The sequence below is a fragment of the Alosa alosa genome, chromosome 8 (genome assembly GCF_017589495.1).
Source record: "Alosa alosa isolate M-15738 ecotype Scorff River chromosome 8, AALO_Geno_1.1, whole genome shotgun sequence".
In the NCBI taxonomy this organism is placed as follows: domain Eukaryota; kingdom Metazoa; phylum Chordata; class Actinopteri; order Clupeiformes; family Clupeidae; genus Alosa; species Alosa alosa.
The window spans coordinates 4,542,571-4,554,715 of NC_063196.1; the positions used below are offsets into that span (position 1 = coordinate 4,542,571).

Here is a 12,145-nt window from a genome sequence, read left to right on the forward strand (position 1 = left end):
AAAGCATTGTGACGTTTACCGCGGAAATCCGGAAATTACAAAGGTAAACAAGAGCATGGCCCACTGATCTGTGTTTATAGATCAGTGGCACGACCACGGAACGCGTCAGCAACATCTTTGTTATTAAACGTTGCCAAGGTCTCGTGAAGTGCTGTCCCAATCCCATTTATACCTATCTGAGCCCATGTGGCTTCACACACTCACTCACTTAGCACCTAAGGTCAATTAAGTCTGAGTCTTTAGTTCTTAGTCCTCAGAGCTCACTCTAGGATTCAGCCATAAAGGTTTATGTTACCCCTCGCCCTCAGCCACTGCGGCCCCCAATCCCAAGGCAATCCAGACTTTTTTCATCTGTGGTCCCTTGATGATGGAACGATCTGCCAGAGCCATCAGAGCAGGGGCGTCCCTCTCTATCTTCAAAAAACTCTTGAAGACAACTCTTTCAAGAATATCTCCTCTGATAGTGCTCCTGACAATCTCACACACCTAATATACACTTACCACACACTCCCCTCTTCCCTCCTCCCATTCAATTTCCTCTCTTCTCTGTATTCTCTTCTACCACTTCTCCATACTTCTACTAGCACTTAATATGTAGGCAGTCTTATACTTGTATTGACAGATACAGTGATAAACTCCTAGCTATATTCTCCTCTGCACTGTGGTTCAAGGTTATTCTAACGCTGTAGCCCTAGTTTAACAGTTTCAATACTTAAATGTTATAGCCTAAATGTTATTCCATTGCAGACATTTTGGACAAATGCGTCCGCCAAACTAATAAATGTAAGTGTAACACAACATGATGGTTGTGAGCAAGGGCGTAGCACAAGATCCTGGGCTTCTACATAGGCAGTCCTGATGGGCCCCCATGTTCCTCCTTTTATTAAAATAAAATATATTCCAGACTTTTCTAGGGCCCCCTCTCCTCTTGGGCCCCTATAATCAGTAGTGGTTTTACCCCCAGTCCTATGCCTCTGGTTGTGAGAGCAACATTTTAAGACCACGACACGGCAGTCTATGGAGTTCTACGCAGACGCACAACTGGAAATGGTTCTCGACGGGGAAGAGGCGACGACGTAGCTGCGGCGTTGATTCGCTAGGGACCCATATGCCATATGGGTAAAGCACAAATTTCTATTCTTGGTTTGTCTGTTGTTGTATTTCTGTATTGTATCCGAAATACAGTCTTGCCCATAGCCCTAGCGTTAACAACTTAAGAACCGGTTTATGCTCTTTTATATTTTCATTTTCTTCATTACCCATTTGGAGTTGCATTGGAGCGCATAAGAATGCTGTTCTGGTATTGGCTGCAAGCGTAGACGTCACTCAAAAAGTAACGTCACAGTTTAAATCCCAGTTGCTCATGCCGTGCGCTCGCTGCACGAAGACAGGAAAAGAAAATCAGTCTAGTTGCAGTTGAAACTCACACAATACAGGGAAACTGCATTTTTCAATTATACAATACATATTTGAACATGAAATTATGTTAAAAAAAACTAATATTTGTCTTTCACAGTCACAGTATTCTCACACGTTTCTGGTCTCTGCTCTACCATGCCCTAGTAGAGTTTCTACAGCCTTTCTCCTGGTCACGTTTTTGGTCTGCGAGCGCGTACATAGAACGAATGAAAGATAGCGATAGGAAGAAGGAGAGAACTGACTCCGCCAATCAGATGTAGTTACTACGCGAGCTTGAAATTTCATTGGACCAATCCAGGCTCTCCCACCTGACGACCGTCAATCAGCTGAGCCTCTTTTCCCGTAGCTTCTGTGTTGGAGAATCACAGTGTAGCCTAGCTCGTTAAGGCTGCCTGGTCGGAGCAGTCGTTCTGCGTGCTAGTGAGTCAGGAATGTGTAGACTTTGGACAGGCGAACACTTAGATGAACCGTCAAAACTAATTCACTTAGTTATTCGCTTATTATCAGTCAGAGAATGTAGCACATAGTCGATAAATCCCGGTCTGCAACCAACTTAAAAAAAACAGTGTAACATCAAACTAAATGCAAACATTAGTTTAGCCAGTAACGTTAAACAGTTTAGCCAGCTCAGCGCCGTTAGCTAAGTAGCTAACTTGGCTAATTCATTGCGCATCAATTGGATAGCGATGCTAGCCAGTGATAGAAAACTGTCTTAAGTTCTCTTTTAGTTCCAACAAACTAGCAAGTGCGCTAGTTTAGTGAAACATTATGGTATGGGTCAAAGGGATATTGCGTCTTACGAGACTTCGATGAAGAGGAAAAACCGAAATCGAGCAGCCTCTATGTGCCGACTAGATGTGGACTCCGCTGCGAAGGAAGTTGAGCAACCGAGAGATGCCCTTTCCTCGTCAAGGTAACGCAACTTCCTAGCCATGTTGTCCCAGTTCTCTGGCTCCATGGGCCATGTCTGTTATCTGTGTTAATATGGCTAATGTAGCCTCCCCTCTGTTTTTAAGTTCAACATTAAGGTTAGTCAGCTAATGTTAACTTTTGTCACGGCGACAACTAACGTTAACGTTATTAACGTCAACGGTATGTTGCTTGCTTAACGTAATGTTCTGGTCATTGAAGTGAGTTCTAATACTCTAACGTTAGAAGTCTAGCTACACGTTACCTATCGTCGGTTACCAAATCAGCTGTTGAGCTTTTTGATTAGATACCGATAGCCAGTGCTCAACCTTTAGTACCGTTGAGCTATGAAATGAAAGTAAGGATTGAACTCGGAGCCCACATAACGCTAGCGTCATCGCTGCTTCACTAACGCTAAGTTAACATTACTTTCTGAAGAGCTGATTATGATTGATATTAATTGTGGTTTGGCAGTCAGGTAAACGTTCAGTGTCTCACCCCCAGTTAGTTAACATGCTACAGATCAGTCTCTGTGATAACATTAGATGAAAATACCTCCTTGGTAACTTTCAAGTTGTACTTTCAACCTAGCTAACATGGTTAGCTACTAGCTTGCTAGATAGCTAGGCGATCAGCGATTTGCGTAACGTTCAGTGGCTAGTTGAAGTGGCGCTCCGTGCCGCTGTGGTGTTGCGTAATGGATCAATATCTCGCTAACTAACCATGCGCTACCCCTCACCTAGCCTACTCAAACTTGCTAGAAAAAGTACAATGGCAACCACCCTAAATATCGACTGTTTGGAAGTTCATGGTTAGATCTAATGCTGGTAAAATATACCGAATCGTGATTTCTGGAGTAAGTGAACTTTATGAATCCATGGCTAGTGTGCGCAGAATATCCTACGATTTAAATTGCCCTCCATAGCGCTTTGTCATTATGGTTAACAAGTACAGTAGCTAGTCATGGTGATGTTATTCAGTTAATTTGACAAGCAGGCTTGCGCTGGATATCCGTCCAAGTTTATCATCAGGCAGTAGATCTAGATTAGCATTGGCCATCTCCCCTAAGCGTAGTGACGTTACAGTTAACGTGAGGCGAAGTGGGAATAATGTCAGTTAACATTGCATTAACTCTAACGTTGAAAGTAATCCGGTTTGTGTCAGCGGACATAAATGTCTTAATTTAGCGACGCTTTGGGCACTTACATTGAAATTGGCTACAGTTTCGTTTTATAGTACCGTTCCGTAGTTTCGGTTTTATCTCCTGAAGTGAGTAAACATAAGGATTCGTCGATTGTGTGCACGGTCACGTTTACCCACTAATTCCCTTTTTTACATCATACTCGGAAATGTTGATTTCAATTTCATTTTCTATTAGACGGCCATTGATTTCAACAGTTCCTGATGAGGACGCAATGGTGGACATACCACCCTTTTTTTTTCAGCATGTGCAAAATAGTGGACTTGGAGTTGGCCTGGTAATGCGTTGACTAGTTATTTCATATCAGCAATTATAAGGGTCTTTCAGTCTTGTGCGGTCTTCCACACGAACTTAAGATACACAAAATATCGTTTCTGTCTCTGTGTGTGTTTAATGCTATTGTTTTAAGTGCGCAAAGCTAAAATGGTAAAACATAAAATTGCTGGCTGTAGCCTACGTTATGTTTGATATGCAGATTCTCAGAAGAAAATAGTGGAACTGCTGGGCTTTTCAGTATGCAAGAATTTGACACATTAGACTTGACTAAAGGTATTGGATAACTATGAATGGGGCTGCTTGCATTCTGAGATAGGCCTATGTAGTATTTAAAAGATTAGCAGTTTATAGTACTACTGTACATAGGACAGAAAGGGTGCAATAAGACTCCCCCTTTAAAAGAAATGAGGGTAGTTGGGTATAGCGTTGTAAGACTGTTACTGCATCTCTACAACTTAGTTTATCACTGAAGTACCCATGGTAACGCATCCCATCACGACCCATGATACGAGCCCTGAGTTTGGGTCCACTCATGTCTCCCTCGCTGTGACTAACCCCACGGATGTGACTCATATTGGTGAGGGTGGTTCCGTTGTATGAGTGACAAAGTGGCCCTTATATGGATATCCTCTTTCCCTGCCCCCTCCGACCCAGTTCATTACCAGCACCACTTTGAGTGCTTATCAATGACTGGCCCCACCCCTCACTGCTCGCCTCCTACTCTTGGGTAATCCTCACTGCCTCTTCCTGCTGGTTTCTCTCCATCTACTATTGCGCTTCGTCTACACCCACTACTCTCTTTCTCTCTCCCTCTCTTTCTTTCTTTCTTTCTCTCTGTACTGGAGCGAGTGACTACCTCCAGGGCAGGGATAAGAGAGCATAGACAGAGGGAGGAGAAGAGACGAGTGCACTACGGCCCGCTCCTCATTGTAACTTCAGCATTAGTATTCTTCCTGGACGGGGACAAATGCACTCAATGATGCCATACCAAGTTGTAGACCTAAGCACATGAAATGCTTTTGAGAAGCATAGACTTGAGCCATCTGTGTGTGAATGAGGTTTTCTTGCAATATGCATTTATTTAATTGTGAGTGATTACTGCCCCCCTTCCCATTGAAATCTTTAGAAAAGATTGAGAATTATAACCAGTGTTTCTGAAAGCATTGAAAGACAAGAGCCAAAAGAAAACTGTTAAGATCAACCAAATTTCAGTCCAAATCCAGTTCTAGAACTGAGGCTAGAAAGTGTCATGAAGCCAGATGTGGACACAGTGCACCAAACATTGGGCTACGTATTATATCTGGACATCCCTATGTCAATGATTTTGCCAAGATGGTCAACTGGGTGAATGTTTTGGTTGTCTGTATAGATTTGGTCAGAAAGAATGTCACTTTCCTTATATTTATTCACCCACTTGAATCAGTTCAATCATGTTGGACATAGCTTTAAAAAATGAGCATGCATGCAAAATGATTGACTTAGGCCTGGTGGCGTATCTGGTTCTTTTCTATGAAAGTGTTAAAGCAAGGCATGAATTTCCCTCAAGAAAAGCTGCTAGCCTATATATCTCTGAACAGGAGCATCTATGTCCGACTGGACATGGCTCACTACAGCAGTACGCATTTTTTACTGCAAATTCATATCAACTCTGATTCCCCCTGGTACTGTTACTGGAACTTGTGCTGCTGGTGTGTGCTCTTGGCGGTCCCAGAAACAGCATGTCACCTGAGTCCTGACCCGCTCATCCACTGCCGTTGCCATGGTAAATGGTCGGGAGGAGAAAAGTATAATGAGGGTGGCTTGGTTTTGAAGCACGACTTGATGCCTCCGTAACTGCCAAAGCAAGGAGCGAAAGATCACGATTTCAGGCGCCCCTGCCGCCTTACTGCCGCACACACACACACACACACACACACACACACACACACACACACACACACACTTGTGTAACCTGCACGACAGGGTAATGGCCTATACTTGTGCAGGGACAGTCTATAGTCTAATATCTAGGTTCAGTGGAGATTGGTGTAGGTTTTTACTAGACCAGATTCTAGTACTCACCCCAAAGACAACACACGCACTCGTGGATAAAGTTTATAATAAAAATATATAGTTTATTTCACAGGTCAAAGTCATTCAATTCGGTTTAAGTTATTTCAATATCAATATTAAAAGAGATGTATTATGTTATAGCTGTTTACTATTCTATTATGCTATTTTATGTTCTATTCTATTTATTGTATTTATATATCCATGTACTACTTTATATTTTTGTTCTATTTAATATCTAAGTCTAATTGTATTTTCCTTTTAAAATACTATTAATATATTATCCTAACCTTATACTATATTACCTAATATCTTGTCTTATATTTATTATCCAATATTATTATATACTATAAATTAAACAAAATAAAACCCAACCCAAAACAAAATGTGAGTGCACTCAAGAAAATAAAATAAATGAAAAGGGGAAATGGTTCAGTCCAACTTGTGCAAAGTGCAATGTCCAGATCCTACCACAATCACAAGGGTTAGGGGGAGTGTAGCCTAACAGGCAGTCCAAAAGGAAGGGGCAAGTTGATGTAGATGGTGACGACGGTGAATCCAAATCCAGGACGATGAGGGAAATCCAGAAGGTATCCAAGAGTTCCAGGGCAAGGCAATGGGGTTTGTTCGGGGTACAACAAAAACCAGTCTGCACAAAATTGTACAGATTTCTTATTAATTTCAATCTCTATCATAACAATAACACATAAATACTAAATATAACTAATTTCTGAGTTTGATTAACAACAGCAGCATATTGCTGTAGGAGCAGTCTAATAAATGTCATTGCAGCCAGGCTGGATGACAGCCAGACAGCGTTATTAAATCTGTCCACGTCTAGCTTGGTTGCTATGGCTTCCATGGACGCCCTGTAGCCTGAGTCGGCGGCTAACGGCAACCGGAGCTTACAGTTCTTTTAACAAGCACATTATTATATTAAATTGTCTAAATTTCATACATTAAATAAACTCTATGGTTGATCTATAGATCGGGTGTCCTGACTGGTTTTAAATGTCTAGCAATCAAATCGGAATTACCGATACAATTTTAGCTGGGCTAGCTTAGGTTTCAAATGTTCAAGGCTTGCTCACCAGGATTCCAGTACCATACAAAATACAAGGGAAAAGTCTTCTTTCTTCTTTTCAAAGGGTGATCATCTGTTTTCGGGTAAAATTAAGATGTACTAAATAATTGGCTCTGATTACATAAAACATGCAAATCTGTTTGCGTTCAGCTGTGACTTGCGACTCACCAAAGCTTCGTGCGGGGGAAAGAGGATCCTTATATTGTTTTCCAATGTTCGTTTTTAAGTATCCAAGTGTCCGTAGTTCCAAGTACCTATTATGATTTCGAAGTCGTCCGTATTTTAAATCTCCTCAATCTTTCTCTCCGTCTCATCAGACGTAGTGCTGCTACTTCATTTACCGATTGACTGTTTTCTGTTGTTGTTTTTTAACATTTGTCTCGTGTCGTTGTTTTTTAACATTCGTCTCGTGCACGCATCTAGGGGCTACCTGGGAATTATTGCGCACCATAATGGGAAGTGGCAATTCCATTGGGTTACACTTGCATGGTCTTTTTCTAACAACCTCCACCACCTCCCCACCTCTTACCAACATCTACAGCTTTAAGGATCAGTTTGGGTTTCACACTAGGATCAAGATTATGCGTAAAGTGGATGAAATATATTCGTAAAAACAAAAGCATTATTTTTCTGCTATTAAAATGGAGTGCAGGGGAGACTGCAAATAATTTGTTAATGTTTTATATTTACGCTGCTGCTTCTGTGGGCAAGAGGTACTATTGTTACCTTTCAGCCAGCTCTCATTCATAGATCGCTTTTGCAAGTACATGTTGTAAGACTTATTGTGTCACTCTCTCAGCCTACTGGATGCCAATGTGGGCATCCATGCTGTCTTCCTATACACCGGAGTAGGCTTCTATAGAGTTGCCCTTTCCCCAGTGGTGGCACCTGGCACCTAGCGCTGGCAGAGCGCGCCATCCTGGAGCTGCCCGGTGGGCCGTTGTATAACGACGGGCAGTCTCAGATGCTCATGAGGGCTGTCCAGCTGTCGGGAGCGCATGAGCAAGCGTGTGGAGGACCACACTGCAGTGATGGGGAAGTGGCGTCAGCGGACAGCCCTCTCCTGCGGCAGCCCCGGGCTACCAAAGCCACTGTCTCTGGGCTCCTGTTTCAGGATGTGTGAGGTCCGAAGCGTACTTTCACTTTCCCCTCGTCTCAGAATGTCTCTCCCAGTCATGTGATGAGGTCTTCTGCCTCAGCGGCTCCTGAGTGCGGTGTAGAAAGCCCCCCTGTGGACGGCTCTAAGCTGCCGCAGTCAAGTTGGCTTTACTGCAGCTCCCGTCATCTTACAGTTTACACGGTTCCATGACGCGGAAAGGAAACACATGGCCAGGCAGGTAGTGAGCTTCCTCCGACTGTGCTGAACTACAACTGGGCTACTCACAATGCCCTTAATTAATTAATAAATAAATAAATACATGTTTGTACAATTTGGGTGCATCTTGTCAGCAGCCATGTGATGACTTTGTCCCGCTGGCCCCACGGATGAGCAGCGCAGACCGCACATTGCTGTAGTGTGTTTGTGTTGGCTACTGCTGATCCTGCCTCCGCTTGGTGTTGGTCCTGCCGTAACGTGAGCTCTGGGGCTGCGGGCTCTGCAGTGGGAGAGAGGAGGGAGAGGAGAGCAGAGCAGAGCGCAGAAGTCGTCTGTGGCGTGCGCTCGGACCTGCGGGGGATGTCTGCTCGCATTGAGCACCGTGATGGATTAAGTGTGGACACATAGGCGCCTGCAGAACAGAGGAGGAGAAGGAGGGAGGGAGGAGAAGGAGGAGGAGGAGAAGGAGGGAGGGAGGAGGAGAGAGAAGGAAAAAAGGGAGCAGAGGGATGGAAGAAAGGCTGCATGGTTGGCAGAGGGGGAGAAGAGAGTGGGCCGTGAGGAAAAGCGGGGAGATGTCAGCCATTTACAGAGCAGGAGGACTGAACAGCAGGAGTCTGAGTAAGAGGCCGAGTGAGTGAGTGAGTAAGAGGGAAGGAGAGAGACGGGCAGGTTAGTGTGACTAGACACAGCGGATGGTGGACCTGTTCTGTTCAGCAGTGCTCTGTTGGTGGACCTGTTATATTCTGCCTCTTGCCTCAGCACACAATCTCACAAAGCATTATGGCCGCTCCTTCACACAATTTGGCTATTCTTTGTATAGTTCAAGTAGTTTATTGTCATGTACTCATAAAAGGAAGTATAAGTAATGAAATTCCAGCTGAACTTTAAAGAATAAATTAAAAGTGGTTATTGAAAAAGCATATTGTGTGTGTGTGAATGGGAGGGTATGGTGTGCATCTGTGTTACACTTTATACTTTCAATCTGTGGGACGATGTCTCTAGCTAGAATAATGCATGTTTGACCATGCTTTCAAGTTAGATCAACTTGGGAAGATATTCTAAATGTTCCTTGTAGTGGGAAGAGGCACACATCATCCCTCATGTCCTTTCATCATTGTAGCACAAATTTTAGCACAACCCCACCCCCCACCCCCCCGACAGTGTCCGGTCCACAACATTTGATCCCTCATTCTTGTGTCTTTGTGTACTAGGGGAGTTTAGAGAGAGAGAGAGTGTCTGTGTGTGTGTGTGTGTGTGTGTGTGTGTCTGTGTGTGTGTAGGGGTGGGGGATTAAGCCCCTCCAGCCAGTTGCAGCGCTGTAGCCCTTCTTTCCAGGCACCATCTGTAACGCTGACACCCAGCAGAAAGATGGATGGGGATCACCATGGTGACCATCAGAGCGTTCCCAAAAACCAGTGTCCCATTAGCTTACCCCCCGGAGCGTGTGTGTGTGTGTTGTGACGCACATGTCCATCCCCCCCTTTGAGTGTGTGCTGCAGTGACGGACATGACCGTCTGCAACATAAGCACCACGCAGCCCTCACGTGGCAGCGCTGTCCTTTCATAACGCCATGACCAACCTGACCTCCTCTGACATACAATCAGCCAGATTCAGGCATCCGCGAAGATCTTCCTTGCCATGTAGTGTGCTCTCGGACTGAAAGTCAGACCTTAATTCTTCAGTGTTTGTCAATCCATAGCATGTGGTCCATATACTGTGGTTATTTTCTGTGTATGTTTAGCTGTTCAGTATTTTACCGTATGACCTGTGCAGAATCAGAACATTTGCGTGATGAGTCTCTCTATAAAGGCCATGATTGTAAATGTATGAAATACACAAGTAGTGTATTTTTATGACTTAGAATTTAGCTGGCATGCTGTGGATTTCCAACTCAGTCAGGTCCCTTCAGTGCATCTTTCCCCAGGCAGCTCAGCTGTACTCTGTGTGTTTGGATTGTAATCTTACCCTTTTTTGTCTCTCTTTCCATCATCCCTCCCTCTTTCTGTTTTCTTTTTTTTGTCTCTCTCTCTCCCCCTTTCTTTGTCCTCGTTCTGTGCAGGTATCTGCTGGGCCGTGGTGTGAAGCGTAAGCTGAGCGAGTGCGATGTCGCCGGTGACGCTGCACCTCTGGGCCTGCCCTACCCTCAGCAGCGGCAGCTCGTGCTGGACCTGTGCCTGGACAAGCTGCAGAGCTGCCAGCGGCGGGCCGAGCCCAGCCTGCACCGCTCGGTGCTCCTGGCCAACACGCTCCGCCACCTCCAGCAGGAGATGAGGCAGGAGGGCTCGCCTGCCGCTGCCTGCCCTCCCCCGCCGCCAGCCCCGTCGCTGCACGCCCTCACCCCGCGCCACGCCCCCGACCTGCCGCCCGTGCCCTCGGACCTCCAGCCCGTTCGTGGCCCCCCGGCGTCGCCCGCGTCCGGCTCCGATGCGTCCGGCGCACAACTGGACGACGGCTCTGCCGTCCACCCAGCAGCCCCGCTCCAGGACACGCTGTTCGGCGCGTTTGAGATCACGAGTTCCGCCAGCTGCTACCTGTCCGACCTGCCGCTGGACGACATCTTCGAGGACATCGACACGTCCATGTACGACGCCACGGACTTCTCCGCCCTGGCGCTCACCCCGGCGCAGAGAGGTAGCGCGGCCGGGGGCGGCAGTAACAGCGGCGACGACGGACTCAAGGGGTTCCCCTCCTCTGGCTGCGCCCCCTCCTCAGCCCTTCAGTTCTGCCTCACGGACCTCAACGACCTGGACCACATCATGGAGATTCTGGTGCAGTCCTGAGCAGCCCCCCACACCACCTCTGCTCTCACTCTATACAGAGACCTTAATCATGAACCTCTTTCTGGTATGCTTTTTTTTTTTTTTAAAAAAGAAGAGAAAAAGACAAGAAATGGTAAAAGTGAATCTATTTTTATACAGATAACTATCTCAAATATATTTATATTATGAAGGAGATTGACGTCAACCTGCCTGACCCACACTTGTTCGCTGTAGGATGTATGCATACATGCGTAACCCTTTCTGGCTCCAGCCTGGCCTGAGTTAAAGCCATCCCCTCGCCGCAGACACTGCATCTGTCTGCACGGACCTCAGCGACAAACGCTCAAGTACTACTGTTCATGAGACTTACCTGCATCACAGCCCTTCAGGAAAACCTGAAGAAATATCCCAGGAGCAAAGCCAGGGGTGCAATATGAAATGTTTTACCATTTTACAAAATGTAGATGACTTTTTGACCCCCCCCCCGCCCAACTCACCACTAAGTATTGGTGGAGCATTACATTTGCTATCAATAACTCTACCGTCTGATCATGACATGCACATCCGACAACACTCGCACTACCTCTCAACAACCAAGAGCTCACTATCAATATTTTACTATATAAAGTCAATGTTTTAGCAGTCTTGTGTTCCCGACTACAACAACAACAAAAAACATCTGACTATTGTCAGTCTTGCTGTGTAGTATCGGAGGAAGGCTACGTTTCCCCCATTGTGACCCAAGTCCACAGCGCTGTTTGTTTCTGCCAACTATCTTCTATGGCAGGCCTTGTTTTCCTTGTTGCTTTGGCCATGTGTTCAGCACCTCAGGTCTGAGGTGGACAGGGACACCCGTTTCTGCAGGAGGACTGGGGCGTTTGGGTCTGATAAAATGTCAGGCTTGTAGATAACTGCTGAAGAGAGATTCTTTACACAGCCACACATTTCGTCTCTTCCTGGTTTTATACATAGAAATTGTTTTAAGATGAAGAAATCTGCATTTATACATTTTTGACTTTAATGATTGTGGCGAGTACAGACATGCTCTGGCATCCTGCTGAATGAACTTTAGTGCCTATAAACGGAGGACAAGAAGACTGGCAATGGTGGAACTACACACTGTGCCCCC

At 45.4% G+C, this 12,145-nt stretch overlaps 1 protein-coding gene across 1 annotated transcript; it reads left to right on the top strand.

Annotated features, from left to right (window-relative positions):
- Positions 1 to 1,382: 1,382 nt before the first annotated feature.
- On the top strand, positions 1,383 to 12,145 carry si:dkey-177p2.6 (uncharacterized protein LOC568712 homolog). Its single transcript, XM_048250720.1, has 2 exons — positions 1,383 to 2,332; positions 10,317 to 12,145. Exons 1-2 carry the CDS (start codon positions 2,193 to 2,195, stop codon positions 11,035 to 11,037), a joined length of 861 nt encoding a protein of 286 aa, XP_048106677.1. The 5' UTR covers positions 1,383 to 2,192; the 3' UTR covers positions 11,038 to 12,145.